The 23,441-nt window shown below is 40.5% G+C and overlaps 1 protein-coding gene across 6 annotated transcripts; it reads right to left on the bottom strand.

The window, feature by feature from the left end:
- Window positions 1–413: 413 nt before the first annotated feature.
- ppfibp1b (PPFIA binding protein 1b) lies at window positions 414–23,441 on the bottom strand. 6 transcript variants are annotated; one of them, XM_029433348.1, is made up of 27 exons: window positions 23,243–23,441; window positions 17,266–17,347; window positions 16,390–16,595; window positions 15,407–15,496; window positions 15,166–15,279; window positions 14,601–14,732; window positions 13,718–13,810; window positions 12,159–12,276; window positions 11,955–11,999; window positions 10,373–10,434; window positions 9,907–9,991; window positions 8,587–8,726; window positions 7,920–8,017; window positions 7,045–7,099; window positions 6,528–6,702; window positions 5,763–5,795; window positions 5,020–5,161; window positions 4,651–4,782; window positions 4,256–4,424; window positions 4,041–4,152; window positions 3,716–3,804; window positions 3,259–3,381; window positions 3,026–3,151; window positions 2,762–2,950; window positions 2,452–2,616; window positions 1,521–1,586; window positions 414–1,418 (listed from the first exon to the last, which is right to left on the bottom strand). In XM_029433348.1, exons 2-27 carry the CDS (start codon window positions 17,327–17,329, stop codon window positions 1,335–1,337), a joined length of 2,907 nt encoding a protein of 968 aa, XP_029289208.1. In that variant the 5' UTR covers window positions 17,330–17,347; window positions 23,243–23,441; the 3' UTR covers window positions 414–1,334. The 6 variants fall into 6 exon arrangements, with proteins under 6 accessions (XP_029289208.1, XP_029289209.1, XP_029289210.1 ...); XM_029433349.1 differs by having other exon boundaries at window positions 4,256–4,406; XM_029433350.1 differs by lacking the exon at window positions 5,763–5,795.

Genomic DNA, 23,441 nt, shown 5'->3' with positions numbered 1-23,441 from the left:
GTCTGTGGCTCTCAATAACTTTCACTTTTTATAACTATTACCCCATTGCACTGGAAATACAGTCTCAGTTCCTGAAGACATTTGGTCGTACAATGTATCTTTGAAATCTGAAATCTTAATTACAATGCAGTTACCGTGGAGATATTTGCTGAGCCGCTTCATTTCAGTCTCATTTCTTAAATATACACGTCTTGCAGGTCGATCAGAGCAGATTTCTCCACAAACAATAATCAGTCAGCACGATCAAAGTTGAGCTATAATATAAATACATAAGAGTGCAGTTGATAAAATGCCTTCAAATTCTTCATCCATCCCCTATCATTCAGCAGTGAAATCATCAACCTTCCCATCATCTTCATCATCATCATCATCATCATCATCAGTTTGTTAAAGACTTTTGAGAAAAATCCAAACTGATTTAAATTACTTTATTGATCTTAGAAATGGATAAACGTAATAAAAAAACAACAACTCAAACAGTTTAACTTCTCACGTAAGGTCGAGGGTTGCCTTATAACAATATTATTCTGAAAAAAACAGACATTATCCCACCTCACAAACACTTTTCTAAAAATAACTGTCAGCCAACAGGGTTCCATTAAAAATCAATTTATGCTAAAAAATAAAATAAACAAGCTCTTAATGTGTTGAAGTTCAATACCATGCAATGATATTCATTAGGCTTTGTGCTGTTTGATATGTATTGGTGCAAGTACAAGTAGAATATTACTGTTGAGTGAAAACCTGTAAAATGTTCAGCGTAGAATAAAATATATGACAATTCCCAAGTTATTAGCAGGGTTTAGATCTGAAGAAAACATAGCAGCAGTTTTAGAGTTATTACTTTACACCAACTTCTAAAAAAAAAAACGGGAAAATCTCTTCTGAATGAAGTCAATTTCTTTTTTTTCCGTCAGGAGGGTAATTTAAAAGACATATATTAAAATCTATATTGGCATATATATTGGATGTCTTTTTTTCTGCTGGTTGAAACTTACATTGTATCATAAATAGAAAAGTGTCAGTACACAACTGAGTACAAAATATCTCCAGAAACCAGCTGGCAGGCAAGCAGTGGTGTGTTGCCCTAAATGTTCCCTCTGCCATCAGACGACGGTAACGGAGACAAAGTTCAGGAGTGATAGCGGACTGTAGGCTGCCACAACAAAGTGAAAAAAGAAAGACACTAATACTTTTGGCTCATCTTTGAATGTAACACTAAAATGAAATGAGGGAGCATTCATGGGTTAGTTGAGACAAGTCTGTGTGCGAGTGGAGAGGGTTGGCACAGAGTTCCTTTCACAGCAGGACCAGCTCTCATGATGCCGACGGTCTCACGCAGTGGAGTCCTCATCTGTTACACTGGGGTTCGGCGAATTTGATGCCTCTTTGAAGAATTCATCATCTTTCAGCATGCTCTGATGAAGGGCACAATACAGAGAACATATTGACCGTGTGAAACAATGGTATCGATGAGTAAAATGTGCTCCGTGTCCTGGTCGACTTTTTTAAATTCTTACCGTCAGGTTTTGAATCTCCTCAGAGAAAGCTCCTATCTGTCTCACAGTTCCCTCAGAGTCCTCCATCTGTGAAGCAAGAAGCAGTGTTCAAATTCAATGAGCTGACACCCCAATAGAGTACGGAAACTTTAGTTGACCAGATACTTCTACTGAGAAATGTCACCTTCCTAAATAATATATTATTGGCATAAATGAGAACCTCGAATATTCATAATCATAACTATACTTCTCAACGATTTGGGGATGAAAACATTGCAACACTTCTTACAGTTTGTAGCAACATATTATTTCCATGCGTTTTAAAAGTAGCCAACGGTCCCGCAATAATCTAAATAAACATGTAAACAAATGCACTTCTGCAGGAAAATGAAAGAAGTATTCAGAAGGATAGAAAAGGGATATTTTATGACCAGTGCATTCATAACACATAAGTTGCATTTACAGGAGCAGCAATGTGGAAGTCAGTTTCTTATTTCATTTGTTCAAATAGTTTAAGTATTTCTTTAATTTAATTTACCAGTTCTACAATACCTGCCGATGTCAGTTTTTTAAATAAGACCTTTCATCAAGGAAAAACAATAATAGGCTATTTAATAATACATAATAGGTCATTTCTATAAATAGGCTTTTAAATATCAAATTGATGATTAAAAAGCGACAGGCGATCGAGTAGGGAAATTGCAAAGCATTTGCATCCCTGGTTACCATGTGTGACGGATGGGTCATGATTTAATATCAAATTGTTTATGAGACTATCGTCTTGTTTATTTATTTGTTTAAAAGTCACCTTCCAAGCAACACTGGAAAAACTTGTGTTTCCATATAACACGCATGAGAAATGCCTTTGACATATGTAGATTTGAGATATAATGTACATGTTTTAAGCGGTATAAAATCATCAGTCAACAGACCCTTTGAAGAACAAACTCACTTGTTCTAGCCGGTCAAGGTCGTCCTCGTAGATTTGGAGCTCGAAGCCTTTCTGAAAGCTTCGTCCCTTTGGCATCTGCACGTCCATCGGACACACGTACTCTTCGCTCTCTTCCTGCTTTTTCTTCCTCAGACTGCCAAAGTTACCAAATGACAGTTTCCTTGGCTGGTATGAACGAAGAGAGATAAGACAAAGAAATACAGTAGATCAAGTTTTTATAGCTACGTTTAGATACGCTAACCCTTGCAACTACTGTAAGATAAGTTCTAGCAGCACTATTTTTGAAAGCACATCCTCCAGAAGTCTTTACCTTGACCTTAGTGGTGGCAGTAAGCAGAGTGTAGTCCGGGTTTTCAAGACACTCCTGTTTGAGCTGCTGAGCCTCTGAGCCAATGAGCAGGTTGAAATGTGTGGCGAGGTGGCGGCGCAGCAGTGTCTTGTTTGGGGGGATGTTCAGCAGCAAAGCCATGGTCTCCACGTTGAACCGTGGCTCCAGAACCTGAAGGGAGAGGAGATGTATTAGGAGTGGATACGTTTAGGTTTCCCAGGAACACCGACTGCTGGACTGTCTCACCATCAGGCCTCCGTGCACACCGCTGCCTCTCAGATTGGGAGCGTATTCAGCGAGGTCCGCAGACCGCAGCCACTCCATCACCCTATGGTTGGTCCACTGGGAAATCTCTGCTGGAGAAATATTGTTCTGTGTGCACAAAGCACAGACAGGGGATGAACAAAAGAGTTTGTTTACGGTACAGCTGTACAGCGGAAAAGGCCTTTAAATACTCGGTGATGTTAAAGTGAATGCACCTCGTCAGATGGCCTGCGACGCAAGCAGTTGGGCTCGTAGTTGTTGAGTCGGAGCACTTGGATAGCTCTCTTGATACTGAGGTGATGCAGGACACTCCCCACTTTCAGAGAAAGCAGGTCATCCTGCGGAGCAAAGTTAGACATCAATGACTTACTGTAAAATTCAAACAATAAAAGCAAAGTTCAGTTGAAGCTGTGACAACAAATACATTATAGAAGCACATAACAGACTTTTGCAGTGAAAATGAAGCCTCTGTACAGACATCAGTTTTAACAGATACAGACGCTGTGGTGTGACTTCAGCACTGTCCCAAACATGGAGGGTAAGACCAGGCCATGTCCAGTGGAGCTCATCAGAATCTGCATGCAATAATCCTAACGTGAGATGGCACTGGAGTCGTCAGACCTCCTTCCCGGCGGGGTCTGTTGAGGGTGCATGTGTCTCGCCAACACTCACCACTGTCATGTAGTGCAGCATGCGACCGTCCACCCTCCCCTCATCAAACTGGGTCTTATATTGAGGCAGACCGATGTCATCCAGCCATCCTGAGAGGAACGGAAAAGAGCAAAGTGTCATAAGGAGGAAATCAAGTTGACAGTCAAATTTAATTCCAAGTAAAAGGGGTCAAGAAGAAGAAGAAGAAGAAGAAGAAGAAGAAGAAGAAGAAGAAGAAGAAGAAGAAGAAGAAGAAGAAGAAGAAGAAGAAGAAGAAGAAGAAGAAGAAGAAGCCTCAGATTCCTTCTTCGGGCAGTGATAACTTGGACTGGCTGCTGGTACTCACTCGTCACCCAGTGGTAGTCCAGCTTCCCCTTATTATTCTCCTCCTCTGAGCCGAGGGCCTGCAGAGCCAGCTGCAGCTTCTTTTTGTGCAGCTGGTGTTTGATGCCCAGTTCCTATACATCGACAAAAATACAAGTTTGGATCACACAGACATCATCCCTGAAGTACTATGTGATGTAGTAAACTGCTTTGCTAATTTCTTCTGCTTCATCTCACCCTCTCCAGGTCCTGTTGCGAGGCCTGTAGCAGCGTCTGTCCAGAGGAGATCCACACACGAGCCATGTTCACATAAAGACCGAGACCCTGCCCCTGCAGCCAGTCGCACACCTGATCCTTCGACCAGCGTGCAAACGGCGCATCAACTTCACTAAGAGAAAAGTCAAAACTTTAAAAAAAATGTAGCGCAGGCACTCCCTTGTAGCTGTACAAAAAGGAAATCCAAACGCATACAAGTTTGGATTGTGAGTATAGTACATGCATGTTGTTATCCTAACAAAGACTGCTTTCTCAAAAATCATCACATGCTCTCTGAATCTCATTGTGCACCAGAGATTCAAAACAAGCAAACCACATTCTGAGTCTGATTATTCAGGCTGGATGCACAGACTTACTTGTTGGCTCTTTGGAGGTCACGAGACCAGCCCAGTCTGGGTCCCGCTGTGGCTCGCACTCCGCCCCTTTTGAACTCACCCTCTGGTACGTTGTCATCCAGGTTAAATGTGGTAGACTGACTCCTTTTTAGCCTTGGAAATATGACATTGAATATATATTAAAACATCCTTACAATCAAATAAAGCCTGACCGTAGTGATGAAAACATTCTTGAACATTGTTCATATTTCTAGCTAGATCGGCAAGTGTGTAAATATTTATATCCACTATTCTAAATGCCTTTAAATAACTTGTAGCTTAATTAAAGAGTTACTTATTTACTATTCTTTAAATCAAGAGCTTAAGATTCTCATGCTATTTTCTACTCACTTCCCGAAGAGTTTCTTTATTCCTTTGGATTTTTTCCTGCCTTCTGGGGTCGTAGAGAGCGTGTTGGTGCTGTCGCTGTTAGCAGAGCTCTGTGGCAGCCCGGCCAGATCCAGATGGTCAGTGCCCTGTCGCTCTGTTTCAGCTGTACAAACAAATGTCAGCAGAAAATAATCAGCATCATAAGCATCAGTGTGGGGGACGTGCACAGATCGGCGGAGAAGGAGCTGCTGCATAGAGTCAGTGTAGAGAACACACACACGTCTCCTAGACCTAGAGAGAAAGAGAGGTTGTGGCCGTGGGCATCAAAAGAAATGCCCTCTCAAGTATGCGTGCATCAGACACAGCTGATGTCTGACCAAGCCGGGAGAAAAAAAAAAGTCTTATTCTATTAGATAAAAAGGACGCTCATTAGTGCGAGGCCTTCAAGATGCAAATAAATTGTTTGATATGATAATCTGGATATTGAGACTTGTGTTTGGGGAAGGGTTTGACAGAAACAAGTGTAAACAAATACATGCAGGGACACAGGCAAAGCAACAACAGACTCTCTGTATGTTGGACATTTGTGAAACAATGGGTAGGGACAGGGGTGTGGCTGAAGCACTGAAGCATGATATGATAAAAAGAGGTCAGCTGAATGGATGAGTTTAGAAAGGACAAAGGTGTACGACAATATAAGATATATTCCGTAGTTTTCCTTTGTTTTCTTCAGACCCTACCCTGACCTGCGGGCTATACTGTACCTAGCATAGGCGCACTTGCACTCCGGCTGCGGTCTTCATGTGTTACAAAGCACACACAACACACGACAGGGTCCAACAGAGAAAGAACAAGACAAAGGGCAGACATTATGAACGAAATACGAACAGGATTGGAGAGGTGGAACAAACGCAGACATACACGTGTACAGTACACACACACACACACACACACACACACACACACACACACACACACAAAGCACAAACACAGAACGAAGGGCATACAACAGCACAGAGACTTCCATAAATAAATGGGGACCACAGTTTGTGTGGGCGGCAAATTATGGTCTTGGTCCATATAGTATATTCCATGGGTGTGGCTTGGGAAAGTCATCCATGGTGAAAAAAAATAAAACTCACTCTCTAGTACGGCTGTATAAAACGATTATTTTCATTTTCAATTAATCTGTCGATTATTTTCTCAATTAGTTGTTTGGTCTCTAAAAGTCAGAACAAAAGTTCAATCATTGTTTCCCAAAACCTAAATGATGTCCTCAAATGTCTTGTTTTGTGCACAGCTCAGAGATAGAATTCATAGAAGAGTAAAGAAACCTGAAAATATTTGCAATTAAGAAGCTGGAATAAGATAATCTTTTCTTAAATATTAAATTGATCATAAACTATTTTGATGATCATTAATTGTTTTTAGTAATTTTTTGACAACTATTCGATTTATCTTTGCAGCTTTATTTTCTAGTAAACAGTCAATCAATTGCACAGCTGCTAAATCATGTGGTTCCCCCTTACCGAGGTTAGGAGTACTGCCCGTCTTCTTGCCCCCACGGATCTTGAAAAAGCCCTTTCCAAAGGACGAACGAGCCTTTCTCGAACCAAAGCTGTCGTCCTCTGTGGTGCGAGGCAAGGTCGCAGAGGGACTCACAGGCGGCTTTTCACTGATCTTACTGATCTCTTCACTTGTATTCTGAGGAGGACAAAAAAACATGACTCTTCTATGACTGTCGTGCTCATACATACAGTCCTACAAGTACTGGTCAAGTGCTTTTTGCTAAACCTGAAGCCAAATAATAACATATTGTAGCTTTTACTGTAAAGAAACAGAGTTAAGGATGTAGACGCTGCGCTAAGGCGGCAACTTATGATTATTTTCCACATAAATGTATTAATTGTTTAGGCTATAAAATGTCTGAAAATAGTGAAAATGTCCAAGTTATGTCATGCATTACCGTTTTTGGCAAAGTTCACTGAAACAACACTTTCATTCTTATGATCAAACATGTTTCCCCCACTCAACATAAAGTTTTACCTTTTCATTATTACTCCTGTCCAGCTGGCTGCAATTGTTTGTGGGATCTTGGCAGCTGAAATGACACAACATAACATTGCACACTTCACTGATGGCAGTGACCGCGTCTCACATGGTCATGAGGCGCAGCAGTGTGGGGCTACAGGATATGAACTGCTGTTACGCATTAGCTTCATGTCACAATGTTACAATATTTACTAGGAAGTATGCATTAGAAAGACATTTTAAATAGCCGTTTGTTCTATCAAGTCAAATACACTTTTCGCTGTTTACTGAAAACAAAATTTGTTATTTCAAGTATTTTAGATGCTAGGCCAGATTTGATGATATAACGAGCTGGGAAAAAATAAGTATTTTAAAATGATTGACCAGTCGCACATTAGGTGATGAGTTACCCTCTGCCTTAAGTGGTCTGATTGCTTGTCACTTAAATGCACACTACTGTGCCTTATGCTGATGAAGAGATACCATGGTATTCATTTTAGCAATGAAGTGTGACAGGAAACTATGGAAGAGACAAAGGACAAGGACATGTTGAAGTCATTGTTAGTCCATTTAAACACCTTGCAGAATGCAAAGTGTACACGTTACATGCCCCAAAGCAAATGAATATGAGCCAGTCAGCGTCGCCGACTAAACTGAAAAGCCCTCAGATCAAATGCATCAGTAATGGCAAGTTCTTTTCTTTAGATATCTTATCGGTTCTTTGTCACTCAAAGAACGGAGTGGCACAGATGACAGGCTGCTGAACTTAAAAATAAAAATATCTACTGTATCTACTTTCCAAAAACCTACATAAGCCAAACTCTACAGTGAACTGGACTTGCAATAATTCAATGCATGTGAATGGTGATACAGTCTTTTTCATATTTCACCTTTCTACATCTGCTGGTGCAGACTCTGACACTCGTTCTGGATCTGAAGGGCTGGGTGTGGGTGACGGCTCGTCACACAGTCCATTGAGGATCTCCAACTAAGCACATATCAGAGCAAGGAAAAATACACTTTTAAATTTCCAAGTATACGCCGTCTTAAAACATTAAATTGCATATTGTCCTGCGGCCATGAACAGCACAGCAGTCTAAATCTGCACACATGCTTAGAGAACTGACAGGAGATGTTATTCAATTAATTGAATGTCAAGCCGTTCAACACTCATTTCACAAGTGGGACATCTATGTGAGCTATAGGTGTTTTACTGAGCATTTAAGACTTTAATGAGATTTTAAGTTGCTGGAAGTAAAAAATAAAAAAGGGAAAAACCTAAAGCACAGGACTCATTAGCAATACATTAGAAAGATGACACAAACAACAACAGTTTGAGGTTTCTTAAAAACAAACCCTGTTAAACATCCAACATCTTTGTCTACATTTTCTAAACACTGAAAATGCTTGTGACATGTTCTAATGCTTCCCCTTTGCTGTATTGTTCAAATTAAAAACATTTCATGCTGTATACTGTAAGTATTTACGGTTCCGATTAAGCCCCCCCAACAACGACTGTTAAGATTTTGACACTGCATAACATTTCATCACACAAACCTCATCTGGGCTCCTCCTTCTCAGTTGATCAACATCTGTAAATTCATACTTTTCTGACTCCGCAGACACGGGGCTGGTTGAGAAGAATTCGAAGGAACTATCACCGTAATGCTCGAAGTGCTCGTTATCTTTGCTTTTCTCTGGAGTGGACAATGAATGAGATGAATCAGCGGTTTTATTTAGCATTAATCAAACCTCTGAATAGAAAAAGTTTATCTGAGAAGACTGACTTCATCTATGATCTCTAAGATCTTATACGACTACAGTCAAATGAAATGAGTTGTAAACAGCAAGCACAGAGGAATACACATACACCCACATGAAAACAAGCCGGCAAACGGGTTAGAAAAGGTTTCGTTTGCAGCCGACTCAAGTTTCAAGTGTGTCTTTTAACCCACCAATAAGGGCAGTTTTAAAGCAGTCCCTGCAGTCGACCACATAGACTTGAGAAATATAAAGCTGACCAATTGTTCCCTGTAGTGGGTTATTTCTAGCTCTAGTTTAAGTCTCTGCAAGATGATTTTCATATCGTACTGAAATAGTGCCATGTGGCAAATCGGAAATCGGAATAAAACCTATGATGTGCTGTAAATAATGTCTGGCAGTAAAGTAAAGTATACACAATATGTTGTTAATGGGCTAAACCAGTGGTCCCCAACCACCGGTCCATGGGTCATTTGGTACCGGGCCGCACAGAAAGATTGAATAAAATAATATTTTATTTTGAAAAATCACCGGATACATCTGTGTCGCTCGTCTGTCATGTGATACTTTACTTAAAAAAATTATGCCCACAAGCAACAATGAGTGGAAAACAAACGTCTTTAAAGACCCAATGAGGAGGCATTTAAAAGACAGCATCAGGAGTCACTTAAAATACGTGTTTATCGCTACAGCTCTGCATAATATACAGGCTCACACATGAGGCAACGAAGCCTTCATAACGGCTTTGCCGGCACCCGGCGTTAAAAGACAAGCCCTTGGAGTTGTTTTAAAGAAAGAAACATGAACAAGAAGGACATAAAGAATTACTGATGGCCACCACATCAACACATGCGAGTGCACTGAGAGCGTCATACTTAGTGACTAACTGTATCGCTAAGAGGAGAAACCTTTTACTATTGGTGAAGAATGTATCCCCCTATATTGGACCGGCTCGTTGCAGAGACACAAGCTCAGGGCCCCCACTAATTCAGCATAATGGTGAGTTTTTTTATGCACTGACCCATTTTGCTTTCAAGGCTGACTGCCTTTAGTATTTCTTTATCTCGGACATTACATCATCATCATTCATTTGCTCTGAGTGAAGAGTTCTCTCACCTTTCTTCTCTTGCACTAACATCACCATGTCTTGAACTTTCTTATACCGCAGCAGCGACTGCTTTAGTTCCTCAATCTTACGATCCTGCAGAAAGGAAAAAAAAACCCATTTTACATTTCAAAACTCAAAACTTTTCTCAGTAGATTCTTCAGACCACATTTTTGTTTTGTTACATCGTGACTAAGTGGATAATGTGACAAGACTACAGTGCTGTTGCCCTTGCATAGGTCTTACAATTGACGCCTCCCTCATGTTCATGAGATGTTGAAACGATTGAACACAAAGTTTGCATCTAGCTTTCATTTCATTTCAAGAGAATTGGGGCATTAGTCTTGAAACAAAGATGTTTTCCAGTCTTACCCAGATAAGGAAATTACTGAAATCAAATTCTATACTTGTAGGAAACCTGTCAGTGAGGCCGATTTTTCAGGAGGAGAGTTGAATAACATGATTTGTCACACGTACCTTCTCTTCATTGGCTGCCATCAACGATTCAACTGCCTTTTTCATTCTCTGCACTTCCACATCTAGTGAGGAAAGAAAATGATTAGAGACAAAGAAGTGTAGTGTTGACGGTGTGAAGTTTGAGGAGGGTACAGAGAGGGGATGGATCATAAGCCTGAACACACAGGGTGCAACTGAAGGATTTGACACATTCAGACCGAGTCATTCCAGTTACATCACAGCCACATACTGTTTCCACGAGTCCATAAAGGTATGATACATCCTATCCTTGTGTGAGCAGGTGCATTTCACTTTGGTAGAACATTTTCACTTTTCAGAACACACTGCTGCAACACTGAGCAGTCAACCCCTTAAAGATGAGCAATCCTGGGGACACTCGGTTTATTCTCGCCTTTCCCCCCACTGGTTTATTATCACTTAATAAGGCAAAACAAAAAGGTACTTCATGTGCTCTCAACAAGAGACTGATATGTTGTTCAAGGCTTTTACATTTGTTTAAAGACGTGCGAGATATATAACATTAGTTTAGTTATAGTCATAACCCCTGTAGTGGTCAATTGTAGTGATTTAGACCATCGGTCTTCTAGGAGGTCCTCAAGAGTTACTGCAGGGGGGCCGCAAAATTATTGTTTGATAATGTTTTAAAAGTTTTTTATTAATTTCTTTAAAAAAAAATTAAAATATTACAAAAAATATAAATATAATAAAAAAATACACATTACAGGAACATGAATCCAACATAATATTCACAAAGATAACTGATGATAGTCTAACTAGTGTTTAATGTGCAGCACCTATCAATAATGTTAAACTAGTGGCTACGTATTATTATTTTAATAGCTTAGTATTGAATGCACCATAAAAAGGTAAGTTTATACATGACACTTTACTGTAGGCCCACTTTAATACGCAACTCATTGCTATAAACATGTAGAAGGGGGACCCTGCTCAGTCTCTCTTTAATCTAAAAAGGTCCTTGGTCTTAAAAATGTAGTGAACTGTGCTGTATGTGCAGGAGTCATGTTGAGGGAGTCTGAGCACTGAATGAGAAATGAAATTGTTCTACATAAGTGAAAGATCACTGATGGCGGAAGGCACAGATATGTAGAAAGCACTTAAAACAAAGATAATGTCAGACAACACTGAAGATGACAACAACAATACAGGTTAGCAGAGCACACACTGGTTGTTGGTGTGAGCAGAGGAAGGTTTGAGGACAGGTACAGGAGGTGATTATTGTTGGAGGACATGAGGCAGGAGGATGAGTGAGCAGCCTGAATGGTTACAACAAACACAATTCATTCCTCATTCCTGTTGAAAACACAAAGCAGACATTCCCTGTTGCCGTTCCAGGGCGGACATGAACACACAGCTTTTGCGTGACCTTAGTTTTGTTTGGTTCAAAGTCCTTAAAAGTTGACAACAGTTTAGAAGATTGGTGCTCCGTGGTCAGGTATAAACACTTCAATGGGTTATAATGGACAAGCTGAGTTCGGGTGGCTCATGCTCGTTCATGCAAACGGGTTGAGATGGGTGCAGTAATAGAGTGCAATAATAAACGCAAGCATAAAAACCCCCTTACGTTTTTCTTTCAGCCTCTTTCTAAGAGTTTCATCTGGATGAGAGACTAAACAGGACAAAGAATTATGAAACAAAAACTGGTTGGTTGCAGATCTTGGAGAATTAAACCTCCTGCTTTGCTAAATATATCACAAAGTTGAACATGAGTTTAAACATCATGCACGCTCATCTTCAGTAAGGCTTGTAATTCCACTGGCTTTCCCACCTCTCTCTGTGGGATCAGAGCTGCTTGAGGCGAAGGCTTTGAAGCCTGTCTCATCCTGTAGTCTCCTCATCTCTCCGTCTTGGCCCTCGAGCTGCCTTCTCAGTACGGCTAGCTCCTCCTGTCCAACAGAAGACAACAGTGAGGGTGTTTCGTCCACACAGACACAACCTCCCCCACCCCAACTCCACACTACAAACAGACCACAACACAGAGGTTCACAGACGTTGACGTGGCGTGCAGGCACACAGGCCACACCTGCTCCTGTGTGAGGTGGGTGGGTGGGTAAGCACTCATGGCAGAGGGCTGAAGTAATAACCAAGACAGGAGGGAATACAGGAGCCAAATGTTTAAGTGGCAACAATAGGAGTCAAGCATGAAGACAGACAAATGAAGCTGTAAAGAGGTTTTAATAAAGGTGAACATAAAAAAAGAAACCGGTGAGACAAGTGCAAAGAGGGATAAAGAAAGACACAGGAAACCAGAACTCTGCCAACTCTGAAAAATACCCAAATTAAAGCATACCTGTGGTTTGAAAAAAAGGGAATGTTTGCTTAAACTGGTGCCCTGTGGACGCAGAGTTAAACAAGTGGTATTTCTGACTACACTTTTACCGGGTTGCACCTTTTAGTAAATCAAGTGGTTTCTCCTGTTTGTAAAAAGTGACACAATTTTTAATTAAAAAAAGAAATAATTGTAAAAAGATTTAATGATTTTCACCCTCAAAAATAAAAATAAAAAACAGTAGAGAAGCCAAAGGGAGAGGTCAAAAACCATAATCATACAGCAAGCAAAACAGTCATCCTGGGAAAAGCCAACCTTAAAAGCCTGGAGTTTGTGCTCCTTCCTCTGTTTCTCATACTGCATCTGGCCCATTTTGATTTTCAGGCTAGAAAGCTTGGCCATTAGCAACTAGCAGTAGAGAGACAAACCAAGGAAGAGAGAGAAAATAGAGATGCAAGAAGTGAAAGATAAAATGAGGTCAAGAAGACGCAATACCCAAGTTTGACACCAAGATATTTACAGTACAAAGCACATTAAAAAACAAACGTTGCTGACGAACAGAGTGAAAACATAAAGAGCCGTTTTATGCTCTACGCGTAACTGCAAAGGTGCAGCTTCTCCTGAAGTTTAAACCGAGATAATACAACACCCTCATAAATACAACAAAGAAGGTATCCTCGAGTTAAAGTTTGTCAAAACAATCATAAATAACTTGATTCAGAGAAATAAAAACAGCCACTAGAACAGGGGTCGGGAACCTTTTTGACTGGGAGAACCATAAAAGCCAAATATTTGACGGGGAGGGGCGTGCGTGGATATTTTTTTTTTGTTCACACCTCTCCTTTCCTCCGCTCTGTCTCTGACTTTAGGTGTGCCCCCTGCTCTAGAATCTCAGTTTTTAACTATTTCAACAGTAAGAGGGGTTCCTAACAAAATATAACAAAAAGTGTTTAGCGAGAGGAGACCTGAGGATACATAAACAGCCAGGAAAGAATAAGATGTTAGTCATGAAGAGTTTGTCATATAAACATTGAGTAAACTTCCTTGTGACAACTCACCTTTGTGGATTTAAGTTTCTTTTCGTACTGTAGTTTCTCACTCTCCAGGTCTGTCAATCTGTACCGCAGTTCATTAATTTCTAGAATGAAATCCTGAAAGAACAAAAAGTCTATATCAAAGCATTGTAGTAAAATAGAAAGCAGACTCTTAAAATACTAGTAATACTTTAATTCTTTTCAAATGGCGGTTTTTCCACGTTGTACAATTTCAGTTAAGTTAAATTAATTAAAAATTAGATACGTTTTAAGGGACTGAATTCCTTGGAGAGTAGATCCGTGAAAGCAGCAGCGGCAATACAAAAAGAAGGAAGCTGCTTGTAGAAGAGAAATGATTTATGTGCAGTGAGGCGCAACATGGACAGCAGCTTTTTGTTCCAGTGGGGTGGAAGAGACGACCGCGCTGCTACAACAATAACATGACGTGTTTGAAAGCTTTCCAAGTATTCTGCATGGTTCCTCTGGGAGCAAACATCTCCCCATATCTAGTAAACAGATGATAGACATCTTTATGTTAGAAAAGCCTTTGACCAGAGGGCCGTTTTTTCAAATAGGGTAAAGAACTAAAACGGTAATCCACTCCGCACAGTGAGGTTCTTCATGTATAGTCATAACAAACACAGCAGGCGTATTTCCCAAGGATACTTCAGTGAATGTTGAGGTTTCCTTGAATTGCAAGAACATTTATCCGACTTTGTTTTCTGACTCAACACACAGCTGCTTTGAGACAGACAATAAAAAGGAGGTGTCCCTCTCCCACACAGGTGTCAGACAACATGAATGAGGGTTTGTGTTTGTGTGCGTGTGTGTGTGTGTGTGTCTTGAGGTGAGAGAAAGGACAGGCAGAAACAAAGAGAATTCCTGTCCTGAGAATTTGCTCACATACCTCACTGTCCCTAAATCTGTCATCGAAGTCAAATCTGTCCTTCTCCATGGTATTCATCTTCAGCTTTAGGTTGGACACTTCAGAGATCAGCTCAAATTTCTGGGTCTCCAGGGAAGTTCTGCACAGAAGCTCCTACAATGATAAAAGAAGACTGTTAGCGCTTTGTCAGTAATGGCAGCGCAAACCACATTGGCAGTACAGGCATTAAAATAATAATAATAATAATAATAATAATAATAATAATAATAATAATAATAGAGATTATTCAGTGCTTCCTGCTAAAAGGTAGACATGACAATAAGCCAGCCAGGCATAAAGAGAAGCCCCTGCTACAACCAACTCTTATTGACACAGCAGCACACAAGAAAATATGCATTCATCAAACGCAGCGGATGTTTGTTGACAAAATGACATGAACTCAGATCTAGAAGGTAAAAGTCAGTTTCCATTCCACACATGTGAAGCATGCATAGCTTTTACTACTGGGTGGACTCTTGATCCTCTGTGCAGTTTGTCCTGAGCTATATTACATATGAAACAGACACGCATGCACACACACACACACCTGTTGCAGCATCTCCTCAGTGGCGTTGAGTTTCTCCCTGTGCTCATCCAAACACATATCGAGGTCTCGAATCTTCTCTCCCTGAGCCTCCACCTGGTCTGTCAACACGCTCACCTGCATGGAATCAAGATGTCACTCTTTAAAATAAAATTAAAATAAGATTGTATTTCTATCTAACATAAATATACACTTAAGTCTTTGTGACAATGATAAGATTATCTAAGAACTGCTGGATCGGTACCTGAAGAACCAGAGACTCCTTATCACTTTCTATTCGGGCTAGCCTTTCCTGGTAGTGGTCACCCCCACTCAGAGAGAGGTGCCCGTTGGACTGCAGGGACAGCAGAAAATATGGATTAAAACAGAGAACCATAAGAGAACTGATCTTTTTAAGTGCAGAAATAGGTAATCTGTACAGGCAAGTTATTAATTCTGCTGATCTTAACAACCTTGAAGGTTTCAGTGCCTAATAATGATCTCAGATGAAAGTGTGACTTGTTGTACTGCTTAACAAACAAAACCTTACATGGCTGAGAAGAGCGCTCCAATTCAGAGTGCTGTGCACAGAGTGACTTACAGCATTACACAAAAACTCTGGCATTTATCTGGCCTGCGGCCCATCGCTCTCCCAAACACCACTCTGGTTCCCAGGAAGTCAGCGCATTTCTTGTAGCACACTGGCTGCGACATTAGCAACACCAGCATTTAGTTTTGCACTCCCAGGGATCTCAGTAGAGGACGACAAACATGTTTTCGCTAAGCAAACAAGTCGGTCGCCTACTTTCAGACAGGACTGTTTGCCCACGCTTGTCTGCATTCAGAGTTTTAATGCAGCACAGAGAAGGAGCACAATCAGAAGCAAACCAGATGTGCTAAAGCATGTTTGCAGCACATTCTGTCCAACCATCACAGACAAAACCTCCTTCATGGTTACGTAACTTAAACTGCATCAGACTGTTGAAAGTGTTCCTTATTTCAGTTCTACATTTGACATCTTTTACGTCAAGATAAACCACTTGTGTAACATTGCCAGTGAAAATGACCTGACCGCAGGCTACAGTGTTTGGATGAGGATGTGACTAATTTATGATCTTCCAGTTATTACGCTAAAACATTTCCAATAAAAAACATTATTACTAATGTTCAATATTTCTAACACTGTTATTTTACAGATCTTAGACTCTCATGCAGCATGTATGCGTCTTTCCTACATGTACATCTTACCAGGTGACCATGGAGCCACTCGACTAGACTGTCGGCTGTGGAGTCAGGGATCTGGCAGCGTAGACTCTCCCTTTCCTCCGTGTCCATCAACTCGAGGACGCTCCTGAGGTCTTCCAAAAGGTGAAGTGCCCGCAGGCTGCCCATGAAAGGAGAGGTGGGTGACTGGCAGTCATACATCCCATTGGAGTAGTCCAGAGACTTGGAGCCTGAGGTAACGAAGCACAACAGAGAAGATATGCAAACATTAGGAGGAGCTAGAAAGAAAGACACGGATGTACCATCTCATACTTCACAAAGTAATTATTCCGACACGTTTTACTCACTAAAAACTACTCCTCTTCGCATTACAGAGGACACCAGGTTGACTTTTAACACTTTCTTATGTACTGCATGTACTAAATAGTAGTCTCACATCATAGGCTGGACTAAAGTGAATAATGACATTCATAAAAATCTAGTTATTTGGAGATGAACATTATTGGCACTGATTTGACATCCGATCCTCTGGAGCCAGTGTTTCTGAGGACATTTGCAACACAACAGTATGGGGAAATAAAATTAAAAGGTCCATTGATACACAATATAATTTGGTATTTACACTGGTGAACATAGCCACAAGCCACACAGCCTCGCAGAGAGTAAATGCTAAAGCCTTTTCAGACATCACATGACATCTATTTTAAATGTCAGCTCTGCAACAAACCATAACACTAGACAAAGTCTTATCAATGTTGACTTAACATGGACAATGAGTTATATATCAGAGACTGTGTTGCTTTATGCTTTGACACAGCTGTAAAAAAACATGATAGAAACATGACTGCTTGAATAATTAAAACATTATTTTGATGCTTAATGCTATAGTTATAACTTTACCTGCTATAATGCCATCCATCTGCTCCAGGGCAGCTGCCAACATGTCGCTGGCGTCAGCCATCATCTTTAGTCACTGCTCAACCTGGAAGGGAAAAAAAGCCATACTTTGAAACCTGTTTTGTAACTGTAACCGTTTGTCTGTTTTTTTTTGTTGTTTTTTTTATAGCATCACAATACAGACGTTGTACTGATGATTATAAACAAAAATGTACATTAATTAAAAATCACGTGACACTAATATAATGCATTTACCGGTAATAAATATTTTCTTTATAAAAAAGATTTATTAAAATCTCTAATCTTGCACTGTGTACCGACCAGTAACAAATAATGAACTTAAAAACATCCATGATTATTGTGACTATCAACCCAGCAGCGTGACTGATAATCACAGTTTAGTCTATGGAATAATAAAACATTGAGAGAGCAGCTGCTCTGTGTTTGAGATGTGACTATCAACAGTTAAGGAAGAGGACAAATCCTGCAAACCAGTTACAGTGGTGGTTACCAGTAGTGGACCGCTTTCTAGGCAAAGAAAGTGCGGTAATGTTGGCGTTAAGCATGTGATTACAAAAGGTTCCCACCCAGGAATTAGGCTGCAACTGCAGTAGATCCTCAAAAACTCTCTACGATTAAAAAAGGGACACTGCGTGCTTAAATAGAACATTTGTAAGATAGGTTTGACTGTACAGAGTAAAATGTCAGAAGAGCACCCCGTGGCACAGTTACATGATAACCAGGGGTCTGTGGGAGCTAAAAGAAATGAAACTAAAACATCGGAAAGAAAAATGATATGTGCTCTATGCTGCAGAGATTTTATGTTAATTTTGTCAGAACATGTGATGAATAATGCATTTCAGAATATCAATCAGGCCATTTACCTAAAATATTGGCACAATGAATGTCCTGCCAAAAAAGGACACTGGACACACTGTTTGGAGCGGAGATACATTTTAGTGTCCCATTGTTGGACATCTGCCCAAGCAGCACAACAGTCCCTTTTTTCTTTGGACTTTTAATCAAAAGGCTCTGCTGTATATTCACGCATGCTTAAACATGCATTCAGAAGCACTCATCTGCACACACACATCTCTTCCTTTAATCAGCTGCCTCACATCCTGGGAGTGCCCGACAGTGGGAAGTAGCACCATTTACAAACTTTATAGAAACCACCCACAGACCCAACGCTGTTATTGCAGCATTCCTGTGGACTCATTCTCCATTATGTGTAAAAAAATAAGCATGCACTAAAACATAGAATCTCACACACACACACACACGTAGTTTTCCTTTGTTTTCTTCAGACCCTACCCTGACCTGCGGGCTATACTGTACCTAGCATAGGCGCACTTGCACTCCGGCTGCGGTCTTCATGTGTTACAAAGCACACACAACACACGACAGGGTCCAACAGAGAAAGAACAAGACAAAGGGCAGACATTATGAACGAAATACGAACAGGATTGGAGAGGTGGAACAAACGCAGACATACACGTGTACAGTACACACACACACACACACACACACACACACACACACACACACACACACACACACACACACACACACACACACACACACACACACACACACACACACACACACACACACACACACACACACGGTAAAAATGGTCCTCTCAGGGTGCCTACGATGACTGCTTGTCTCACTTGAAACGGGAGAAACAGACACATGAAATTTAAAAAAGGCAGACCCGAAAACAGGAGCCAACAGGCATTATTTCCAAAAGGCAAGTTCTAAAGCAAAAATATTCTGCTAAAAAATTTAATATTTGGAATAAACTTGCCTAAATCTATGTAACAGTTTTACTTTTTTTCAGACAGACATTACTTATTTCAAGTACAATTCACAGCAGATTCAGGGAGGCCCTTCATTACTGTGACAAAAGAAAATGTATCCATGCTGTGGTGGATCCATGAGAAGGAGCTTAACCAGCTCACTACACTTCAACAATGCACAGCAGAAAGCCAGTCTTTCACAGCACAGACAGAGTTTGGATCATGATGACTTGAACTGGAATGAAGGCCTGCAGGGCTTCCCCCTCAAAAACTTGAGTCAGCTCTTCTTTCACAGCAGAAAGGCAAATATGGGATAAAGCTAACACATGGCTTTCAGCAAACAGACTTCAAACACATCAGGCCAAGACCAGACACGCCGCTCAGAAATCTGCTGTCCACGTGTCAATCAATGCTAAACAAGTGTAAACAGTGTGTCTGAGCACTTCAGTGGCATCATAAGAAAGAGGTTTCAGGGGACATAAGAGTCCAGAAAGATCTCAGCACAAAGAATGAGAATTACAGAGAAGTCCACTCTGTCCTCAAGTCCTGGGATGTCTCCATGGTAAGTTAGTCCTATGTAAACACAACAGGGTTGTCTAGCAAGCAGGCACCCAGCTTGCTTGCAGACAGGTTGCCTGACTATGCCTTAAACAGGCTTTAAACTAGGCTTTAAACAGAGTGTTTATGGCTGCACAAAATGTGTATTTTCTAGTTTAAAATCATCAATTGTTTGTCTATAAAATGTCAGAAAATAGTGAACATTCCTGTTATGATTTCCAAGAACACAAAACAAGTGTTACCTTTCTCATGACTAAAGCTGCAATGATTAGTCGATCAAAAAATAAAATAAAATAAATAACACAATTATTTTAATAATTGATTAATCGTTTTTAACAAAAATGGCAGAAAATGCTGTTTTCAACCTCTGCTTTTCTCATTTTAAATCATATTAAACTGAATATTTTTGCATTTTGGAATGACAAAACAAGGCATTGAAAGACATCACCTTAGACTGAGAAACTGAGATGGACCAAACGATTAATTGAGAAAATAATGGGCAGATTAAATCGATAATGAAAATAGTCGACTGGCTGCAGCCATACATATAACAAAGAACAGAAGCAAATCCTCACATTAGAGCAATGTTTGGCATTTTTGCTTGAAAACGGATTAATTGATTACAAAAAAAGTTGCAGATGCATTTTCTGTCAAGTATTTGACTTTTAATTGTATTTAAGAAAGCACTATAGAGGGAGGATATGTCTGGACCTGTATTGGCCCCTAAGTATATATTTAATCTGTGCAAGCTTGCTATCAAAGGAGACATCTCAAAAATCTCAAGAAGCAAGCATCACTCTCAAAAACAAAGTCTCACTGTCTGCCCTTCTATAAGCACCACTTACACCAACCATAAGACACACAGAGAGGGCTATTGTTCATGGTAGTGGGGTATTTTGACTGAGAGGCATGAGAAGACAAAGACTGGAAAAAAATTCAATGCTACGCTACAGTACACATGGCATTTGCAACAACACCTGCCTGCATACTCTTTTCAGACCTAAAGAGCCTCAAAACAAAACAAAGAAAGAAAAAACGCATTCTAAAAGCAATCTTGCCCTTTGGTGAAAACATCCATATAATTCATTGAGACATGCAGAGAATAATGAATACAAGGGGGAGAGTGGACCACTATAATGGCTTTACAAATCCTCCAGCTCTGGTCCCTTCAGGCAGGGAAAACCATCATAACCCATTCACACTGGACACTAGAGAGAGCTGAAGTATTCCTGGTAGGAGAAAAATGTAATAAGAGAAGATCTTGTAATTCCTCAGTGCAGAATGACCAGTCAACTATACTCTTGCACACACAAACAGGAAATAGAAAACAAAATAAAAGCCTCCGGGGCACTTGTCTGTGAGGGGAGAAAGTGTTTACAGCAGTCATGCAAATGGCTTTAACAGCTCGCGTTTTAGTTGCACTGGTGGTAAAAAGGCGCGGGAAGAGAGGAATTTACAATCCAGGCATAAATCACATAATAAATCACATAGCCGTGTGTTTTACTTGTTCTTTTTTATTTATTTATATCTAGGTAACACAATTAAAAGATGCGTGTTGATATTTCTGGACATGATCAGGGGATAGATTCAAGTCTCACCACATAATGACACTTTCCATGTCTTGAGTCATGCAAGTCTTGACTCAGTCTTTACCTTCACAACATGTTTCCATGAGAAAAGCTTAATTCCTGCTTGCATACCTCATTCTGTTTTACCTCAAACCGTGGATGCTCTATTCAGTTCAGACCATATACGGTGTTGTGCCTCACCATACAAGATGCATATTCTGAGCAAATTGTCTGCTGTTTTTGATCTTGTGACATGTATCTTGTAATGTTATCATCTTCAAGTTTAAGGGTGCATGAAATTAAGCGGTGCAGTATGCAGGCTGTGTGTCCGCTGATTCCTTGGGTGTATACACACTCAGGGCATTCACCAGCCGCAGGCAGGCGCTGCTCTCGTATAACCTGCAGCTATTTCCAACCTGAGTAAGCAGGCAGAATACATCATCACTAATTTTATACCAACAAACAATACGGCTTTAATGAAAACATGGCGTGGGTGCAACACTAAAGTCTCTCTCTCTCTCTCTCTCTCTCTCTCTCTCTCTCTCTCTCTCTCTCTCTCTCTCTCTCTCTCTCTCTCTCTCTCTCTCTCTCTCTCTCTCTCTCTCTCTCTCTCTCTCTCTCTCTCTCTCTCTCTCTCATTAAAACAACAATGGGTGATGCCGTGTAAAACACACTGAACTTGAACTAGAAATTGAGTTAAAAAAAAAAAAAAAAGCTCCCATGTGATAGCATCTTTAAGATTTATTTCCTGCCTGCAAAAGATCATAGCTGAAATGAATTTATGTTGGACAGCAGCACACATTCTTTTCATATTACTCACTGCTGCACTGCTCGTACCTTAATTTGACTTAGAAGTTATTAGTCTTTGACATAAAGCCAAAAAGCAATGCAACACTGAACAGTGTACACGTGGTACAGAGAGTTAGGTTATGCAAATCAAAACAGCTGATGGTTTACACACATTTATTGTTTTGCTGTGTATAGACTACCCCACATCCCTCTACATCAGCAAAACAACTAAAAATGTAACTTGATGCATTCTTCCTAAACAAATTCCTTGCATTTTTCTTTGCTGCAGTAGAGACTGGAAGAAGGTGAATTGAAGAGGCATCGGGGTTTACCTTGTAGCTAAACAGTTATTAACATTTAAGGAAAACCCCAGCGTTAAATCAAAAGGTTTTACAGAACACAACTTCATAAACTCTCCCACACTATAGATGTAGGAGTAACAGAAGTTGTTAAACTGATAGGATGCTGAGGCAGAGTCATTACCTGGAAAGCATTTGGTATTTGTGATTTTCAGACAATTCGTTGTTTTAGAAAGCATTTGAGAAGAGAGGCCCCAATAGTTTGTAAAGAGGGTCGACTGGAGGGCAATGAGCTGATCAAATTTCATAGCTTTAAAAAAAACTTTACACATTTACAGTATGGGTCAATTCACCAGGGATAACTCCATCATATCCTGTACCAAAGTCTCAGCAGCAGTCAGCACCACCTCAAGGACACATCACACACCAGATCAAGTGTAGTCTATGTAAAAAGAGGTGGCCTCAGGCTCAGGGAGTAACTGACTAACCACAATGTCTGGCAGAGTATGGAGCTGTGGCAAAGTCATAAACCAACGTTAGACTGACTCTCACGTCAGAAACGTTTAACCCCGTTTGATAGCCCTGTCCTGTGAAACACCATCGTTGTGTTGGGTAAATATTCTAGGGTACAACATTAGTCACTGAAACGTTAGGCTTAGGTCAATGGAGTGAAAATACAAGCACATTTGCGCTCAACGTTTTCTTACAAATACTAATGTGCAACAAGTGGAAAAACTAACTAGCATAGCATAACTAGCTAGTTACATTGTGGGGATGCTTGAATGCCCCCGAAGTCCCAGGACCCTTTGGGTAAAGTTAACACAATTTCGCGGTGGAAAAACACTAAAAAAGTGGCCATTAACGTTACAACTTGAGCCACAACAGTCCGTTTGTTCGACTAACGTTAAACATTAGCAACTCATAAACCAAAGTTAGTGGTAATAACAAATCACAGCTAACTTACCGATGCTCTGCTCGAAGAGATTTTGGGATTTCCGTTAGTTTGTTTCCTCTAGTGTTTACAAAAACTCCACAATACTTAGTTTCTGAACTTCTCCGTGCCCACCAATCCGTCCACATCGCTACGCCATGATGTGGAAGTGTCAGGGTTGTGGGTTGTTGGAAAACTTGGGACGTCATGGCCGGAAAATCCCGCCCCGCTG

This window comes from Cottoperca gobio, chromosome 6 (genome assembly GCF_900634415.1).
Source record: "Cottoperca gobio chromosome 6, fCotGob3.1, whole genome shotgun sequence".
In the NCBI taxonomy this organism is placed as follows: domain Eukaryota; kingdom Metazoa; phylum Chordata; class Actinopteri; order Perciformes; family Bovichtidae; genus Cottoperca; species Cottoperca gobio.
Note: the sequence above shows the minus strand (reverse complement) of the source record. Positions and strands in the feature narration are given on the sequence as shown.